The sequence below is a fragment of the Synchiropus splendidus genome, chromosome 12 (assembly GCF_027744825.2).
Source record: "Synchiropus splendidus isolate RoL2022-P1 chromosome 12, RoL_Sspl_1.0, whole genome shotgun sequence".
Taxonomy (NCBI): domain Eukaryota; kingdom Metazoa; phylum Chordata; class Actinopteri; order Syngnathiformes; family Callionymidae; genus Synchiropus; species Synchiropus splendidus.
The window spans coordinates 10,997,235-11,017,815 of record NC_071345.1 but is presented as its reverse complement, the minus strand read 5'-3'; the positions used below and the strand labels follow the sequence as shown (position 1 = coordinate 11,017,815).

General features: G+C 43.3%; 2 protein-coding genes across 4 annotated transcripts in view; one reads left to right on the top strand and one right to left on the bottom strand.

Annotated features, from left to right (window-relative positions):
* The first annotated feature begins 993 nt into the window (after positions 1-993).
* On the top strand, positions 994-5,938 carry si:ch211-63o20.7 (Serine/threonine-protein kinase pdik1l-B-like). Its single transcript, XM_053882167.1, has 4 exons — positions 994-1,164; positions 1,463-2,203; positions 2,686-2,911; positions 4,949-5,938. Exons 2-4 carry the CDS (start codon positions 1,478-1,480, stop codon positions 5,191-5,193), a joined length of 1,197 nt encoding a protein of 398 aa, XP_053738142.1. The 5' UTR covers positions 994-1,164; positions 1,463-1,477; the 3' UTR covers positions 5,194-5,938.
* The window catches only part of elp3 (elongator acetyltransferase complex subunit 3), a 22,789-nt gene continuing 4,493 nt past the window's right edge, over positions 2,286-20,581 (bottom strand). For 2 of the 3 annotated variants that reach the window (XM_053882161.1, XM_053882162.1), the window contains exons 8-15: positions 18,574-18,735; positions 18,370-18,496; positions 12,051-12,244; positions 11,431-11,521; positions 10,438-10,503; positions 10,133-10,360; positions 9,992-10,073; positions 2,286-9,645 (exon numbers count right to left, since the gene is read on the bottom strand). In XM_053882161.1, the coding sequence (XP_053738136.1) occupies positions 9,554-9,645; positions 9,992-10,073; positions 10,133-10,360; positions 10,438-10,503; positions 11,431-11,521; positions 12,051-12,244; positions 18,370-18,496; positions 18,574-18,735 (1,042 nt within the window). In that variant the 3' untranslated portion in view covers positions 2,286-9,553. The remainder of the gene's footprint in view (positions 9,646-9,991; positions 10,074-10,132; positions 10,361-10,437; positions 10,504-11,430; positions 11,522-12,050; positions 12,245-18,369; positions 18,497-18,573; positions 18,736-20,581) is intronic. The other variant, XR_008416303.1, reaches the window with a different exon arrangement.

Here is a 20,581-nt window from a genome sequence, read left to right as displayed (position 1 = left end):
CAATATTTACATTGATGCTCTTTGTGTTCGGGAGCTCACCATAAACCTTTCAGGATTAAACGCTCGGGTTTTGACCTCAATCAAGGAAATAATTACCGTTGCTCCTCTTCTATTAGTGGAGTCTATAATTAGCAAATGAAGCTCTAAGTGAAAGGCAATTGCTATGAAAACAATGGTGATTATACTATAATGTGAGCGAGCAGCATCCTTTTTTGTCGTATGCCAGGAAGGCTCTGTTGAGTTAGTTGTGTGTGTTTCCCCCTGAAACTACTAGATAATATCACACTATTGTCTTCCCTGGGTTTGAAGAGGAAAAGCTCCTCCACAGATCTGTCAGGGCAAATGAGATATGATGATCGAACCAGAGGGCATTTGCTTCAGGATAAAAACGAGTCAAGTGTGACTGACTCCATCTTGCTCCAGTAATGAAGACGATTCGTGATCGGCGTCACTGATAAATGCGATGGATCGCAGGGGCGTGCGCGCGCGCGCACACACACGCTGTGCGGAGCCGCCGTTCTCTTCCACCACGTCTTTGAGTCACGCACATTGTTTGGCCTATCTGTCTTCTTTCTGCCTCGATCAAATAATGTCATCTCTCAGTCATCAACTCGTTTTTTTCTGAGATTTTTACCATTTAAATATATATTGTGTAAATGAGTGAATATTTGTGAGAAGGTTTGTCTGCGGAGCGGTGAAAGGGTTTCATCGTTGGCCATTGCACCGCTGTGCCGAACCAAGTGTAAATAAAGAAGACCATGTCTGATCCGTCTAGGAGTTATAATAGAGTAAAAAATAAAAATTGAAAGGAAAAATATCGAATATAAATAACTGTAGAACCCATTTCTCAAGTACGAACTGTGCGCACAAATGGTCTAAATAAATATTGAAAAATTCGAATTACATGCTGGTTAACCGTAGAACCAACAGCCAATCGGATCAAGCGCCTGACCTTCTTTAACCAATCAGAATCGAGATCAGGACTACGCGGGACGTTCTGAATCGAAAACGCGGAAGTCTGTCCTCAGCCGTCGTCTAGTGTTTTGATACTTCATTTACCGATATTGAAGTGTTTTCTTGTCATTATGAAGCGATAAGATCGCATTTACATAACATTTTGACTTACAACAATCATACGTCGGCGTATATGTTGCGTTATTGCGGGTAAGTTGGGTATAGCGTTTAACTCTTGTTTCACTGCGTATGTCTCTTTAAAGTCACTCGCTCAGCTCGGTAGTGTATTTCGTGTTTTCATGGTGGACATTCGTTAGAAAGATCGAAGAATACGGTAGCATTGGAGTCAGTGTTAAAGCTCGAAACTATGATATAATAGTCGTTAGCATTGTTAGCTTTGTTCTGTGCCGTTATGCCGGACTTCGTTTCTGAATGGTGTTGGATTTAAAATGATTTTTACTATTGCTATGTCACATTGGTCACGCAGATTATTCTACTTCTCTGACAGGAGCTCCTGCGTTCAATGGAGGAGTTGTACACTCTGGAGAAGGAGGTCGGAAGAGGCAGCTATGGGGTTGTTTTCGAGGGTCACATGACCAGAACAGGACAGAAAGTGGCCATCAAGCGTCTTCCTTGCTACAACCCAGAGTGTATAGAGCTTTATCTGCAGGAACTCTGGGTCATGAGAGCCACAGCCCAAAACCACGTCAATATCATTGCCCTGCATGGGTGCCTGTTGCAGACCGGACCAAGAAGCCTGAAGCCCCTCCGAGCCGGGAAGCTGCCGCCTCACCTAGTTGAAAGTGTTTTGAAGGGCAGAGTTGTCGGGGCCCCCCAGGAGAGAACCCCTCCTCCGTCGTTCATCAAGAGGAGATCTCACTCGACCACCAGACTTTTAGACCGGACCAACACCATCCAGGTCGGAGTGAAGCCGCGAGATAAGTCCCGTGTGTCTGATTCCACCACACCTCAGCGGCCTCGAAGCGTGAGGAAAAGATCAGCGCGGCGAGATGAAGACCAGTCGGCGTCCTTGGGCTCTTCTGCCCTGTGGTTGGTGATGGAGTACTGCGATGGCGGCGACTTGAATCAGTTCCTTCTGTCACGGCGGCCCGACGCTGAGCGTAACCACAGTGTGTTACGACAGCTCTCCAGCGCCGTGGCCTTCCTCCATAAACTGGGCATCGTCCACCGGGACCTGAAGCCAGACAACGTGCTCGTGTGTGACACGCCAACAGGCCCAACTATCAAGGTTCAGAGTACAAATGTACCTTTACAACATGTGAAGTAGTTTAGTCCTTTAATATTTCGTGAAACACTACATATAGGTTGTGTTTTTTGCCCTTCTTTTGCTGCACCTTTCTTGGGCAAGTACGATACTGTGGGATGTGAATCTCTCTCGAATTTATTCCCATTTAAGAGAAATGTTTCTTCGGAAAAAAAACAGTGCACCAAATGTTAATAGAACATCACAAGCCTCCCTTTTAGAGATGAGGTCCTCTGAAGGCCACAGTGTTTGTATTCTGTGATATGAATTGGCTCACGTAGTGGCGTGCTGTATTGATTTTTTTTTTTCCATCAATATTACAAGTCATAAGTGCCTGAACCTGCAGTTTAATATTCTGCCTGTTACGTCAGACTGCTGTGTTTATTCAGGCCTGTACATGCTTCATAAATGTTGCTATTAGTGCCTCCATTTCTCCTCGCCTATTTACCTTTCTGTGTGACCTACAGGTGGCAGACTTCGGTCTGAGCAAAATGAGCGCAGGCCTAACAGAGGGAGGTTTACCACGGCAGCACTTCTCCTCCACGTGTGGCTCCGACTTCTACATGGCTCCAGAAGTTTGGGGTGGACTCTCTTACACCGCGCAGGCAGACATCTTCTCCCTGGGGGTGATGTTCTGGGCCGTGCTGGAGAGGATCACTTTCCTGGAGGAAGGAAGCACGCAGGAACAACTGGGTACGTAAACAGGAAATAATATTTATTCATAGCATTTAGTCTTTCTTTTGATAACGTGAGAGTGTTTTTCTTATTTTTTCTTATTTTAGCTGCAACACATTGCCAGGTTTGCATGTATTGGTCTCATCGCGGCATAAAGAAATTTACTGGTATAAGAATATTTGCCACAAGAAGCCACATTTTTCAATTTGAATGAATTTGGTATATTACTGAATCCAATGATGGACCCATACATACATTTAAACAACAAAATATTGTTTATTTTGCATCAGGTTGACAATAGCACAATAAATCACGATGGTGACTGTATTCAAGTGTTTATATCACCTGATTTAAACTAAAGCTCTTTTAATGTCTTGAAAATATTTCTATAAGAATTTCAATTTTATAAGAATGTCAAGTACATTCAGAGTAGTAGAAACTTGTGTAGTGAAAAACATCCCTGAACAAAAGCGAACCGACTGCTTTTGTTTGCTTTTGTTCAGGGATTCCTCCATGTTTGTTGTTGTTATCATCCTCGCTGCAGAGTAATTAATCGCAACTAACTTGTTAAAGTCCCAGCACAAGTTTTTATCTAATTTTTGTGACTACTTTTCCATAAGGAAGGAATAAGAGATTGGTTTGTCCAGATAACTTCCATTTTTGTCAGTGACTTCATGCCCTTTTTAATGATGGTGTTGTCCTTCTCAAGGATTTATCTTTTATCGTTTGTTGACTAAATTTAATATGCACATGTGCACTATTTACGTTTGTTATGTTTTCATATTTATTGCAAATAAAATAAATATAATACACCTGTTTTAAGTCAAATATAATATTGTTTTCCATATTTCAATTCTTCTATGATAATGTTCATTCTAAAAATGTGGAGTTTAAAACGGAATCTTTCTTATCTTGAACCGCGCAGCAATGAAGCTGCTCTCCAGTGTGGAAAGGTTGAGTGTGTGTGAGACCAGGCAGGTTGATGACGCATCGCACTGAATGGAGTTTGACGTAATTAACTGGCACATATTAAAAATGTCAGATTCTATACATCATGCATTCATCAATGTCAGATTGTTAATAACACATTGAAATGGCACGGAGATGAAGGATGCGTTTAACCTCCACAGATTCTGGCACATTCAACAGCTTTTCTGTTGTTTTTGGGGACTTGAACTTTAGATCTTCACCCGATCTTGTGTTCTTCAGTCTTTGTGGTGATGATGATTATTATTTGTCTTTTATTATCTATTATATTATCTATTATTTGCAGGTTTAACATAACGTTTCATTGAGATTATATTCCGTGTCTGATTCCTGTCCTCCTTCAATAAACCACGTCTACAGCGGCAGCTGTGTCGTCCACAAAAGTAATGAAACGTCTGGGCCAAAAAACGTTTTATTTCATCCAGAGAATCGTTCTGCCACAGGAGTTTTCCTGTTGGCAGCAAGTGTCTAACACATCAAATCTAGTGTCAGAGAAGCTCCTGAGTCAGTGATGCTCTATTAGCTGAGTGAAAACAAAAGAGCTAAAAAATGGGATTCAGTGAAGCTCAGACCACCGTCCCCTCTGAAGAGAATGGGGGAAGGCAGCTCTTCCCCGACACATAAAATGGTCCATTATTTTACTTTATCCTTTCAGCAGTGTCGCGCCCACGCTGATATCTGACTTGGCAAAAGATCAGAGGGAGACCAGCACTGTTGTTTATCTCCGCTCCTCTTGTATTTTCAGGAACGTCCAGAGACGTCCCACAATTTGCTGTGAGATTATCCCGTAACTTTTCTTGGAAATGTTACAGTCAAAAGCAAATGGCACAGTGGAGAAAACATGCTTCCCCTTAATCTTGTTTTTTGAGGTAAAATATGACGTACAGCTCCAATAGATTTAGATATGTCAGCGTAAAGTTCTGTCAAGAAGATGTCCGTGGTCTGAAGTCTTAAATCTAAAGTTCAAATCTTGACTTCACTGCCGGCCTCTGTTATCAGAAGGGACCGTCTGACTGGCGGTGCGTTCAGGGACCACTTGTCCTAATGGTTCCTTGGTTCCCTCCGCAGGCGCCTACGTGTGCAAGGGTCGCTCCGGCTGGCTGATGCCGCTCGGCGAGGCCATGTGGGAGAACGCCGACACCCAGCTGTGCATCCCCATGAAGTCTAAAAGGGCGCCCCCACTGCCGCCCCCTCCCGGCCCGGCCATGTGCGCCCTGCTTTTAGACATGCTGGCCTCAGACCCGGACTGCCGACCTCCCGCCGACCAGCTGCAGACCCGAGTTAACGCCGCTCTGGACGAGGACTCCCACTGACAGGAGCTGTTCGGGCAGGAATGACCACTACATGGGTGTCTTCCCTCCCCCAGCTGCAACGCTCATGCAGGGCATGGGACCACTCATTTGGGACCTCTTGAATTTGCAGACGGTGCCCGAGATTAGACATATTTACAGGAGCGAACTGGCTTTGTCTGCTTGGACCCTGAATGGAAAACTCTGGACCCCCGACTGCACTATATGTGCGTGCCTCAGATCCACTGGGACCATCTTGAGTACTATTTGATGTTTGTTGACGTCAAAGGCCTTTTTATAAATGTATGTATTTTTTACTGGTGACCACATGACACGCAAAAGGATCAATGAAGCAGCTTTTTTAAAATTCCTCTTTTTTATATAAGAGTCAAACGCTTCGTTGTTCCTTATGAAATACTGCTTACAAACTAATATAACCTTTAACATACTTGAATTTTTTTTTTTTAGGTTTTCAAGTGGAGGGTAGAATGAAACACGATTTAAACTCTGGCAGGGGAATGTTTGTTTTAAACCCCATCGTTCTCCAAAATGCACCAAAAATGTTGCTCGTCCATTCAAGGCATTGCAGCAGCACCTTTCTATCTTGACTTAGTGTTTTCCTGTGTTTTTTACCTCCATTTTTTTTGTGTGCGTGTGTGTAATAAATGGAAATGCGACCTATTTTTGTTAATTTTGAATGCCAGTTGTGGACTTTTCTGAAAATACTTGTCTTTGTAGATGAAAAGTTCAATAAACCTAATCTATTATGAAGCGGATTTCTTTGTGCATTTTTTTGTTTTAAAAGTTGAAAATGTGCCCAAGTTTCTAGTGCTTCTACTCCACTTCCTTCAAAATCATATGAATGAAATAACATTTTCAGAATGGCAGCTCTTTAAACAAGCACGGCTGCCGTCACTTTTAAACCGAGGTGTTGATCTTTAACTGCAGAGTGAAGCTCACTGTGACTAATGATGGCTAATACACCCGCAGCCTCCTAACAGGAAATTAAGAGCAGCTATTAGCGGAGCTGGCGATCACATCCCTGCAGTCTCCTGAGCTGTTGTGACTGCTCTTCCCTCTTGGTCGTCCACTTGTGTATTATGTGAGCTGCTTCTTGAAAGGCGCATCACATCCAATGAGTGTTGCATGTGATTTCATTTTAGATGTCATTTTAGATTTTCGAGACTGGCGTAGTTTTTTGGGGGGGGGTCTCCTGAATATCCTCCCCAGTTTCTGGCAAAGCAAGTCGTGACAAAAAAACAAAACAAAAGAAAACACTTTTTATGACCCCTTTTCATCTCAGCAAAATCCATGAGTCGAAACAGAATCTCAGGAGAAGAAGCTGAATGGTGGTTCCTTAGACCGGATCTGGGCATCGCCCGAAACAGCCAGGATGACCTGATCTAGCATAAAGTAAAGACGGCGGGTCAACTCTGCTCTCAGTTTCAGGACCCAAAAAAAGGAGTCATGAGCTTGAGTGACTGAGCTGAACACTGTCACAAGAAGTGCGACCCTTTTTGTCGCAGATCTCACAGAAGCCAGCTGTTTTTACAGTGTTATCTCTTAGGAGTCACTCAAATTCCTGACTAGAAGAAAGTGATCTTGAGGTTCTTCACCGTCATGTGCCTTATCTGCAGCCCCTTCACTCATCGTACTTGCTCTCCAAAATTAAGTATTTGCCTCCGAAGTGAACTCATAAGACTTTCCCTGGTGCTTAAACCAAACTCTTGTTCAGCACAAATCTGCCCAGCGCCGACTCAGCGAGACTTCTAGGAGGAGGGGCGGTCGAGGGGGAAGACCTTGAGGATTTTTTTTTCCTTTCTAAAGCCCAAAGAGCAGGCGTGGAGCGATGCCTTAAATGGGCTCCTCTGGAGTGAGTCAGGGTGGGACGTCAGGCGGAGGCCCACACGTGGGATGTGAAGCCCTGATTTTCAATCTCATTCTTATGATCCATAATCCACCTTATTGCAGCCGTTCCTTCACCTGCTTCCTGAAAGTGACGCACAAGACTGACTCATAATGGCAGCGTAACTGGTGACCAGTGAAACTGCAAACCGGGGGACGATAAACACTTTGAATAGCTGGTCCACCACTGCATTTATTGAAGTGATTATGTTTGAGGTCATTATAGGTCACATAAATCTCGAGCAGCATCTCAATATTTATTAAAGCTGATATTCTGTTGCATGGACGTTGTTTACGTCATGAACATGTTAGCAAATCTTATTTTATCTAAATATAGGTAGTTTCCTGGCCTTCTCTCAACAGTCACTTTGACTGATTCAATAAAAAAAACACAAAAAAAAACAGTGTTGGTAATCGAATTTAGCCGCAGTTCCACTACAGGCTTCCCAGCCTGCAGGGGGCGCTAAGGTCTTCACAGCTGCGGACCACAATGGGGATGTACCGTTACATTTTCTGAGGTCCACGTTATGTGCTGTGAGGGACTGTCAAACCTGAAGAGTTTTTTTTTTTACTTGAATAAACCTGAAGATTTTTTTTTTACTTTAATAAACCTGAAGACTTTTAATGACAAAATATAATAATAATAATGTCTGTTAAAACAGAAATATGATTGCAAGGCACATAAGTATAAAATGAAATAAATCATCTTTTTTTGAAGGACAAAACATTTTTGGGTCAATTGAAAGAAATTTCCATTACTCTTTAAACTACAATATTATATAATTCACACATAAAAAGAAAAAAATAGAAGAGTCATATTTAGAATTGATGTCGTCATGACGAATAAAAATGGAGATTATTAACAACAGGGTTTTAGTTTAACTGTTTTAAACATTTCTGGACGCTTGGCTTCATTGTTTGACTCTGACTTCATGAGGGCCACAAGCTAAGGGCCTCAGATCTTGATGGACAGATGAGGCATCATGGAACAGTATTGCAGGGTTGATAGCGCTCTCTTTTAAATTGAGTTAGTTGTTCAAGGCCAAACATTGTACAGGAGACAGTGCCACTGTTTCATGAAACCTCATCCACCCTTTAGACCATATGTCAAGAGACCAGTTGGACATGTTGGTGATGGAGATTCCAGGGGAAGGAGCGGAGGGAAGGGGGCGAATGGAGGATAGAGACAGGAGGATGTGTTGCTAAATCAAAACAACATGACACAGGCTGAAAATTGGGCATCAGGTCGGAGGGTCTTAAATATGTAAGGTCACTGTAAGGTCGGGCTCTTCGTGACCAGGTATTGCTGAGTTCAATAGGCAGCTCTCAGTGATGGGAGCAGCGGCGTCAGATGAGCCAGTAAAACACTGTGATGGGGCAATTATTGGGGGTCTGCTGCGAGGGCCTGCCCTCTTGACACTGAGGAATACATTAAACAGGAAGCCCCCGAACAATAGCCTTCTGAGGCACTATACTTATGTTTGGTTACTTACTTTACATTGACTGAAAAATATGGAACATATTTGTCCTGTTTTTATTGTTTTGCCCCCATATCCTGATTATGTATTTTTTTTTAATTTAATCAATATTTTCAAATGATCTTTGGATCTTTTTTCCATATATATTTTCCATACATACATTTACACACACACATTTACACACACACACACACACACACACATATATATAATGTAATATTTTAAAAAAATGTTACATACATTTAAACAACAAAATATTGTTTATTTTGCATCGGTTTTGAGATGATTTAAACTAAAGCTCTTTTAATGTCTTCCATTTTATAAGAATTTCAAATACATTGAGAGTAATGGAAACCCTGGCCGTGGTGTAGCGAGAAATAAAAAAAATAAATAAATAATATATATATCTATATATATGTGTGTGTGTGTGTGTACATTTCTTTTCATTTTTATATTATATATTTAACTTTTATTTTTATTTTTTACATTACAGAGCACTAGCTCATATGCTCCCCGATCTAAAGTCATTTTTATCACAGCCGTATTGAAAATGCCATTGAATATCTTCCAGGGTATTGACACCGTTTCTGAATATTAACTGCAATGATACAATAAAAAACTGTGCCTCTCATCATCCACTCATCCGTAGTTGAATCAGTTTTGAATGAAAGCTTGATTTTGAGTGCAGCATCAATTGCCCTTAACAGACACATCACAATGTGTTCAACTGAAACCAGATATGTGTTGTCCAGGCACTGGAGGCGCAGAGGAGGTGAAGATATGCATCACAGCAGAATTTATTCCTTGACAAATAAAAAGTGAAATTCTCATCGTGATCACCTTTAGACGGCCACTGTTTACCCTCCACCACAGTGTCCTTATCTAAACAGGAGTGTGGGGGGGGACACAAGTCGGCGTCCCCTGCTTGGACATTATGCAGCAGCCATCATGGTGAGGCTGAACACAAGTGTGTGCTGGAGCAGATAAAGCAGCGCGGTGACTCAGTCCATTCCAGGTGCGCACAGATCCTTCACCATATACGGACCCTCCAGCTCGTAGCCCAGCTTCCTGTAGTAATTCCTGGTTCCCACACCTGGAACAGAACGTAACCACAACAGTGAAATATGTGGAGGGAGTTCTGTGATGTTCTGTTAGTCAAGGGAGGCGCGATCCTCTGAGGCTGAGTCATGTTTGGAACAGTGGGGACGTGTGGTGGTGTCAGACACCAGCTCGACTTACTGTACATGAGCTCAGCACACATCTTCATCACGGTCCTCTAATGAGTCATGAGGGCTCCTCATTAAAACCCTCACCACTCAAAACGCTGAGAACAGCAACTGCGTCAACAGTCTGCCATCACCAAAATTACGCCTGGAGAAGACAACTGAACTCTGGAGAGCAGCGGAATGACACAAGGTTTCAGGGGAGGTGACTCTCACCGGAAATGACGGCCAGTTTGGAGGAGCCGTGCTCCTCCCGCGAGATCCTCTCCGCTTCTTCCATCAGCATCATCCCGAATCCCTGAGCGGAGACAGGCCCTCAGTCGGGTGGCCGGCACTGGGCTCCATACGGAAACACACCTGGTGCTGGAACTTGCAGGGGTCTCTGCTGCTGACGGGAACCACGCTGCCGTACACGTGCAGCTCCCGGACGATGGACACGCCTCCTTTCAGCTCCGGGCGGAAGGACTGCGGCGAACAGCGGCGCAGACGCAGCAGGCCGATGAGGATGTCCTGGTCTGGGTCCTCGTAGGAGAGGAACGTTTCCCAGCCGCCGTTGGCCACGTAGTCTCTGCGCACCAGCTCCACCTGGTGGAGGACACACGTCTCTACTGTCCACGCTCTTCAGAAACCAGGGCTGAAAACCATCCAACTCCAGAGGTTACCTGGTAGGGCCGGACTTTGTGGTGGATCTCTTGAATGCCGACTTCTCTGGTGCGCACATCTCGACACTGCACACAAAATATATCCTCCCCTTCGTTACAAATCATGAATATGTGAATATTATTATTATTCAACTTGTAACGGCCTGTGTTTAAAACAGAAATATCATTGCAAGGCACATAATTATAAAATAAAATAAATCATTTTTTTGAAGGACAAAACATTCGGGGTCAATTGAAAGAAAATTCCACTACTTTTTAAAGTACAATATATAATTCACACATAAAAAGAAAAAATAGAAGAGTCATACTTAGAATTGAGGTAGTCATGACGAATAAAAATGGAGATTATTACCACAGAGTTTAAGTCTAGCTGTTTAAAACATTTCTGGAAGTTCAATTTCATTGAGTCACTCTGACTTCATGAGGGCCACAAGTCAAGGACCTCATCTCTTGATGGATCAATGAGGTATCATGAACCAGTATTGCAGGGTTGATGAAACATTGATCTTGACAGCGCGCTCTTTTATATATTAAAATACAAACATCAGCTCTCGGAAGATGTCGCCGTGATCCAGGTGATTTATTCATATTATATTCATATTATATATATATATATATATATATATATATATATATATATATATATATATATATATGGGTATCGATACCGAGTTTGCAATACTGTTATCATGAAAGCCTACTTCTGCATCTCTTTGATTTCTGTCTGCTGTCTTGCAGAGGGGACGGCAACACTTGAGCCCTCCACCCCCTCCCCCACTGCGTCCGTGCTCACAGAGGTGTGTGAGTGAGGGGGCTTCAATTCTACGCTCCAGCAGCTCCCATCTCCACTCAGCAGGTTCAGAAATCACTCATCTGTTCTCATCACTGGCATATATGTAAATTAATTTTAAGCTGCTGCCAGCACCTGAGTTCTCTGGGCGGGTTCTGGGACACGCCCCGGCCCGAGTCGTTCTCTTCCGATGCCAGTCTCACCTCAGTGCCCATGTCCTTCATGCGGGCCAGAGCCAACTCTCTCAGGTTCCCGTGCTCCACACCGGAGCTCACCAGAGGCATGGGAATGTCCCTGAGGGAGGAGGAGATGTGAGATGTGAGACTAGACTACATACTGTAGATGGGGCTGACAAGAAAAGACTAGAAAATACTGAAATTCATCAGCGCTTAGCTATCAAATTCAAAAATAACATTTATTTATATTACTTTAAACTTATTTTAAAATAAAAATAAGCAGATCTTGAGCATGTAACTATTTTCTTTTTTTTGTAGCAGAAGATTTTAAACATATTTTTTAAAAAGGCACCTTATTTGATGTCACCAAACTTCTCTCCTGTGGGGAGACATTTTTAATGTAAATAAACCCTGAATAATTCAAGAACGTAAGGAGAAGATTTGAGCCGAAGTCTAACGTTTATGGCCTGCTGAAAGTTGGATTGGATTTTAGAGGAAGAACAAGGTATAATAAAATAAAATTAAAAATCTAAAAAAAAAGAACTATGAAAACTACTGATGAAAAAAAGCTTGAGTTTGTAAACATTTATGTTGCTCCTTTATTGAGGTAGTTAACTTCACAATGCAAAACAACTTGACAAGTTTACCTCTGCACTCGATAGACCCGAGTCCAGGGCGGCACCAGTGCCAGGATTCGTGCCACCAGGTCGACCAAAGAGCTGGGCGTGTAGCTCTTGTAGCGTCCGGTCTTCCAGAGCTCGTATAAACCGGTTCCTCTGATGACCAGTGTGGGGTAAAGCTTTAAACCATCAGGCCTGAACGCGGGGTTCTCAAAGAACTCCTGGAAACACAGGTCCACAAAAACACATGAAGATCTCGGCCAACTGGAATGACGGACATACAGACTCAGAAAACCAGGGACAGAAAACTCCAGCGCAGAATCATGGACGTATGAGTTGAGGAGAGAGACACAAATCCATACTGCTTTCTTTCTCCATCTACAAAATAAAAGTCTTCAGCTGTGGCCAAACTAAAACACAGCATAGCTGCTACTCATGGTAGGCAAGTCAAAAAAGACTTATTTCAGTTTAAAACTAAGATAAGAATCCATTCATTTTGATCTAAAATCTGTCCCACTTCCTTCTCTCACACATTGAAACTTTCACCCGTCCTGAGTCAACTGGTCTTAAAATAAAGACAGACAAATGTCTTTTCTCATTCTATTTGGAGAATTACTGTCCGATCCTACACAGCGTTAAAGCGCCATAAAATCGGACCATTAGCCGAGCGGCCCGGAACAACATTAGCGTCGGACGGAAAGCCGTGTGACGCCGGCACCAAACACCAGAGATGTTCAACAGAAGCAGAGAAACGAGTGTCCAGCTTAGCACCGGCCGTGAGAGAGTCAGTGTGATTTCCAGTCATTCTCCTCCCCTCTGTACCATCATGCTCAGAACCGTGAAGATCTGGAATGGAGGCACATTCTCCAAAATAGGCTGCATTATCAGTGTGGCATGATCTCGCTGGTCACGGCTCATAAGCTCAGGAGGAGTCCCACATGGCCCGGCACTAAACCCGAGGCAGGAGAGGAGACGTGACGCGCTGCAACACCACAAAGCCAAGACACCACTCCGGATTGTATCGCAGCGTCTGCAGGACAGGCACCTTGTTAAAGACGCCTCTGTTGGGGTAGCCAGCACCTGGGCCGCAGAGATAAGTGGAGCTTGGAGGAAGTTGGAATTGAATTATTATCAGTTGGACGGCGAGCTCCGCTTCGTCCGAGGGTGACACGGCCTGACTCGGACGCTCTCGCACTGATCACAAGGCTCGCGCTTTGAGATTATTAATGCAACAAAACATCTTCATTTGGGTTCCCCCGGCGTGACCGGTGCTCCAGATTCGGAGGCTCCGCAGGGTTTGCATCATGTCTCTGCATTCCCTCTGAAATAAATGTTGAAAGCAGACGCAACATGTGAACTCATGGGATCCCATTTCCTCTCCATTCATCGTATTTTTATTCTGTAATCCGCTCACTCTCAGACCAGGAACCCCACTGAGAACTGGAGCCAAGAAAAAAGGGACAAACACCCATACCGACGTTCGGAATTCAACCCATGTAGGCGAGTCTCCTTTAAGATGCCACCACCATTTCTCAACTGCACAACTTACACGCCATTTTAATGTAAAGGCAACAGAAACAAGCTTCCTTTTCACTGACCAAGTCACACTCATCGTGTGGTGCTTCATCCCTTCATTGGACGTGACAAGTCCTGAATATTCAATATGCTTTCAAGCCCTTCCTCTCCCACTATATGAATTTGCTTTCATATAGTCAGAGCCCCTAAAATATTGATATTTTTGAGTGCAATTAATCAAAATGGCTTATGCGTACGCACTCCAGTGCGCTCTTTACAATGTTCTTTTTTGGGTGTTCAATGAAGCGCTGAGCCTTCTAAATGAATAAAAATGGAAGGCTGATGTAGCTGCTCCCTCTGGACAATTAAGTTCTGTTGTTGTTCAGGAAAAGCTCCACCAGCAACTCTGTTTTGGTCTCGTATTTAACACATAAATGCACTGCTTTTGTGGATTTAAGTGGGGGAAAAAAAACAAATGAAGATTTATCTTCAGTTTTTAACAACTGGAGGCCCGAGGGCCACATGAGAGCCAGGAGAAACTTCACAAAGGCCCTTAGAATTACAAAGTGAAACTGTTGGCGATGGCTCCAACCTTGAAGAGTTCAAACATTTATTCTAGTATGTCTTGAACGATAAACATCTAATGCTAAATTTTGCCGACTCGCCAGTGACCAACATTGAGCAAAGTCTCTTTATGTACAAGCAACGTTTAAAGTTTAGCTTGAGATGACCGTTTTCTTTCACTTAATCCTCTCACAGAGCTTAGACTGTTGCATTGCATTTTGGGATTTGCATGAGTTACGAGGGGGCTTATTCCCAACAGACCCTTGATTCTAGAGTTGGGGGATATAGTATATATATATTATAATATATAGGGTCTAATATTCTGGAGCTCATTCCCCTAGTGGGGTCAGTGGGCAACAATTCCAGCTCCATAAAAGGCAGGGTCCATCGCCAGGCACATATGGACAAAGAAACACTCACACAGAGTCACCTATTCTTCTTCTTCTTTCTCTTTCGGCTTCTCCCTTCAAGGGTGGCCACAGCAGATCATCCTCCTCCACCCTGTCCTCTGCTTCCTCTTCTCTCAAACCTACAAACCTCATGTCCTCCTTCACCACCTCCATAAATCTCCTCTTTGGCCATCCTCTCCACCTTCTGCCTGGCAGTTCCAACCTCAACATCTTCCCACCAATCTACTGGCTCTCTCTCCTCTGTACATGTCCAAACCATCTCCATCTAGCCTCTCTGACTTTGTCTCCTAAACACCTGACCCACATGTGCTGTCCCTCTGATCCTATCCATCCTGCTCACTCCCAGAGAGAAGCTCAGCATCTTCATCTCTGCTACCTCCAGCTCTGCCTCCTGACTTTTCCTCAGTGCCACTGTTTCCAAAGCACACAACATTGCTGGCCTGACCAATGTGTTGTACACCTTCCCTTTCACACACACAGAGTCACCTATTCATTTCTGTTTTGGCCTGTAGGTGGAACTCAGCGGAGCCCTAAGCCCAGCTCCTGCAACACAGAGGCATTTCCAGGTCGAGAGTAAAAGATAGTGCCACGTCTCCTTCCACCGAGTCTTTACAAAGGCAGATACAGTGTCTGCACAGGATCCTTGTCTGAACCACTTCACACATATGCAACTTTTTAAGTGAATAAATCAGTCTCACCATATTTTTCCGCATTTTATAGTAGTTTCGCTTGACTGTTTATACAAGCATATTATGCAAAATAATCCGAATTTCCTATTATCATTCAGCCACATTTGCCCATGTGCGTCGGTCTGATCACTAAGTCGCGCTGCTCCCCTGCGGGAGAGTCGCTCCATCCTTTTTTTATGATCCTGGGAAACATCCAGGAATGACGCTGCTTTGGAATCCTGGAGTCAAGACGTTCTAGGACATGCATGATTCCCCCTCTCTCCAGGAGGAGGCTTTTCATGGAAGATTAGAGATGATGTGGAGCAGCAAAAGGGGAGGGGTTCACACTACTTTTTACCATCTGGAAATGTCACTCTGATAAGAAGAGAGGAGGCCGAAGCAGATATTAGATAGATGAAGCGATAGCAGATATACGGGGAGAGGGAGTTGAAGAAAGGGACCAAATGAAAAGTTAAGATTGGAAAGGAGAGAGGGGAGAGATAAGGGAGAGAAGAATTGAGGAGGAGGCACAAAGGCGAGAAAACAGGGAGAGCAAACATGGGCCAGTGGAGACAGCAGAAACAAAAGGAACAAATTACAAAAGAGGAGGAAGAGTTGAAGGAGAGAAAAGACTCTGAGGGCCCAACACACATTTGTTGTGTGCCAACCTGCTGCTGCCCGACAGATTAACCGATTATCTCACACACCGGCGCGCGCCGATAATGTGACAAATTTGGAGAAGGACACGGACTCTTCACAGACCAGGAGGAGAAATAAAGTCCATTAAACACAAACACACAATAGCTCAGCCCCTTCAGCACCTATTTTAAAACAACCGGGACGATTTTGTACGGATTTGGAACAGCAAAACAAAAACAGCTGAATACACAGGTGGAAAATCCCATTGGTTACACCGACGGCTCTGTTTTGGAAACAGGTGGACTGTTAAGGGAAAGTTGGAGACAAGCTTAAGTATCTCTGGGTCTTAGTCTGTGTATATACAATGGTGGTCCTGAGGAATGCCCAAAAAAGAGCCGAGCCAAAACGCAAAGTTCTTGAAGACAATCGATGTTCCATCTTTCACCTGTGGCTGTAGAAGGAAACTGGATATGCGACATGGTGAGAAGCTCAAAGCTAGTAGCAGTAGCTTCAGCATCATGTGAGGATGTGTCCCCCAGATATGGAGATGTAACAGGCATGACTAACAGGGAGGGACAAACCCATGACATGCAAGAGATAATGACCCATATTTTTTAATATTGTACCTTAACTTAAAAGTTGCTTATTTCATAATAATTATTACAAAAAAATAGTTTTGCTCTTTTGCTCAGAATTTTGTTTTTTTCTTTTGTTTTCTATAATTATACTGCAGCAACAATGTCCACTCAGGTGCCTGAGACAAAAAGGATAAATAGCCACAGTGATTCTTAACCCTTAAACATAATTTTTTTGTTTTACACCTCTGGGCCGTAAGACACTCAGTTTAAATGCATTTGCCACATATGGTGGCAGTAGAGTGACACTGAATTGACTTGACAGCTGCAAATTTGTGATAGTTACCAAGTATGGAGAAGTTTTGAAAAGAAAAAAACTGATGCCAAACGTTTTCATGAGAGCAACTGTCTGTGAAAAATGTATGATGATACTTTCATTCGCACTTTACTTATATCTTCTTTAGAGTTTATTTTAATTTTATTTAATTATATTAGTTTTATTCAGAATTTTACTCATAAGGTACAATTTTATCAATTCTCTCAACAGTTTGCATCAAGAGTATTTTTGTTTTCTGTTTTTCCTCAAGAAAACTTGATGAATATGACTTGCGCCATGACTTGCTCCATGTTATTTGACAAGGTTTTAGTAGGTTTACGTATATAACTTGAATGGGCCCGGGCCCATTTGTTCTGTAAAAGCTGGGCCCCGAGATCAAAACAGTTAAGAAGCCCTGATTTAGAGCATGGAGGCAGGGTGGTGACACATTCTGTACTCCGGGAGGTGACCACAGATTAATCCTAGTTCTGACTGAATCAAACCAACTAAAGGAGCAAGGATTCAGCGGTGGATCCTTCCGAGCGTGTAACCTGCAGTCGTGCTGGGAGGGAGGGTTTCCAATTTCTCACAGCGGCGCTTCCAATCACAGTCATCAAGTGATACTGCAGCTGTCTGACATCTGACAGCTTCTTCAATCCAGTCACATCACAGTTGGGACGCGTCTTTCCCAGCCTCTCTGATGCTATTTCCAGATGCTAAGCGTAGAGCCAAGCTCTGACTACACCGCCGTGTCATGGGAAACAGTGACGCACTCTGATGCAGAGGAACGATGGCTGTCACAAACAATAAACTTAATGGCCGCCATCGTGCATCACTTTTTAGTCAGGAGTCTTTCTAGGCTTTGTTGCTTGTTTTGCTTTCGACTATATCCAGAACTTGTATAATAAAAAAGGTGTGCAGACGACAAAACACTTCCACAGCAACCCTGACTTTAGTGAATGAAATTTAAAGTATCAGACTTTACCATACAGAGAAAACAAAGTTTTGACTTGACAAAATACACCAAAACACCCCAACACACAAGGCTGTTATAACAAAAAAAATGGTTTGAGGTGTGTTGCTCTTGCTTCATCATGTCGTGGCAGTAAAAAGTAAAAATAACATGGGATGCTTATATTTTGATACGTCACTGAAGCTTCGGAAGGAAGATGCTGCAATAAAGACTGCACTCATAAACAGCCCATAAAGGCATCTTCTGATGCATGAGGTGCACATTAACAGTAAACATTTACTTCAACGTCATTCAGAACTAAGAACTGAATAAAATTATCATTATTTTTTCTAAATTCAAATTCCTTTTAGTGCTCATTTGAACAGCATTTATTTCCCCTAAAATAAATAACTGAAATATATTGGGGGTTAAAATTATCCTAAACAAGTGATCATCAAAAACAAAATGTATTTGAAAATAATATATGTCATATATTGTCATGGTGAACAGTTACTTTATCCTATTTTGTAAGTCGCTTTGTTTTTCTTCAGTCCTTCACCTTCACTGCCACTCACATTAGTCACAGTATATAAAGTAGCCCCACAGGAAATAAAATTTTTCACCTCTGATTTAGTGAGTTCTGGACTGTGGGAGGAAACCGGAGTGTCTAACTAGTATGAGGAGTCTGAAGATGGAACCTAACTTACGATAAACTGCTCCACATCTCGCTCCATGCCGACGTTGGGAAGGTCCGGCATCATGTGAGCGACCACTTTGAAGCCGGCGTCTTTGGCCAAGTGGAAAGACTCACAAACCGCTCGCACCGTGTGACCCCTGCAGATGAAAACACAACAAACATAGAAATACTGTAAATCCCAGTTCATTCCACTGTCATTAAAGGCCACACTGACCTGTTGGTGTCACGTGCCACGTCCTCGTACACACTCTGAACCCCGATCTCCAGCCGGGTGCAGCCGTACCCCAGCATGTCCCCCAGGTGGCGCTTCAGGCAGTAGTCCGGCCGTGTCTCGATGGTGATCCCCACACACTTGGTCTTACTGCGCTCGGAGTACCTGCAAACACCGCAACCGTCTTCAACAGAACTTCTCAGGTCGCCATAGAAGCAAGCATCACTTAGAAGGATAATTTTACAAGCCGCCAGTTTGGCTCGCCTCATTATCCCGACGTCCAACATTAACCCCGTCATTAACGCCGCTCACCCACACAATTAATAAACAGATGGCTGCCACAGAATGATGTGTACAAAGCAAAAATGTTAAATGGGATATTAATGAGTTTAATTTTTGAAGTAAATCAGTACTCTTGTTTAACATCCACAGCCCCAGGGGAAAAAAAAGAACTGTGAATTAATCTTTGATCATTCAGAAATAATCGATCATTGATGATAATAATCCAATGTATTCATCCACTGCCCTAAACTCACACAGACTTCAGTTATGAAGCTACTGAACCGGAGGTGATCTAGTCATGAATCCAACTTTTGTTGTGTGTTTTAGCTGCGTGGACCAGGAGCAACAACTGTGTCTGACTAAAGGAGCGCGAAGGACGTCAACTGAGTGAGCTGTCAGTGGATGATGGATGGCTACTGAAGAGATAAGGCTTTAAAATAATGACTTCATGCTTGTCCTTGTTTGAACCGCACATATGATAAGCGTGTCAACGGTACAATTAAAGTTCATATACACAGAGCAGCGCGTTGCTTTAATTCATGTGGTCGCTGCAGAAGGAGTCGCGGGGGCAGCAGCAGAAGTAAGCAGCCCAGCTCTTTGATAGAGGCAATATATGCCAGTTCTAGGTTTCAGCTCACAGCGGGACACTTGAGCAGAAAGCAGCATGTCCAAAACATACCCTTCTCAATGATCAATAGAAAAGCCCACTCAAGCCGGAATTCAACCTGCAACTTCCTGCAGTGATGCAGCTGCCTTTTAATGGCAAACCTATTTCAAATGTCATCGAGTAGTTGGAGCCAGTTTCATCAACTTCCTTTCTGAGTCACAAAACATTTTTTTTCTCTGAAAACCTTAAGCAGCATGATCAAAGAGTAGAGATGTGAGAATTGTGTAAACAGAACACACGCAGACGGCAGGAACATGCAAATGCCTCTGCCGCATCAATGTCGCTTATGTGACGGAAAGACTCTTTTGTGTATCGACGGCTTCAAACAGCCTTTCAGAGTCAAATTCTGCGCATCAATTATGCCGAAGGTCACATTCCTGCATCACAGTACAGAGACACTGTATGCCTTCAAATCTTTCTCACAAAGTAAGACAACAGCAAAAACTTTACTTTTCTTTTGAAAGTATCCACCATGTTCTGGGACTTAATGCTGAGTTTGCGATAAAATAAAACCTTGAAAACCTCGACCCACAAGGCCGTCAAGCTCACACTATAGCTGTGCGTAGACCAGGACTCATTTTAAAACAATTGCTTTCCGGAACCCAGCTGCCACCCGCTGTTCTATTGAGCTCATTGCTACCAATGTTATTTCAAAACAGAATTAAAAATACATCGATTAAAAATATGAAAAATGGTAGAGGAAATATGGGCTCATGGGTGCTTTTGTAGTTCAAAACCAGATTCAGACTTCCCCAGCACTGTGTCAAATGTGAGCGCAGAGAGACTCATCTAATTGTCCATTTTTCTAAAATTGATGGGCAAACTTTCACACTTCTCCGCACCCGGATCGCCTCTGACACAACTTGAGTCATTGACTGCGACGGCGAAGACAACAGACGTAGCCCCCGCATCTGCCAGCATCCATTTTCTCCACTCCAGCTGCTCCAATGACCATTACCCGGCCCCTGCTCACACCAGCTCATCTTCCCGGTGATTGTCTCTCGGCGTGCAGTAAATGTCTGTCCTTTTACAGTCGGCTGATGATTTACACCAATTAAAGGA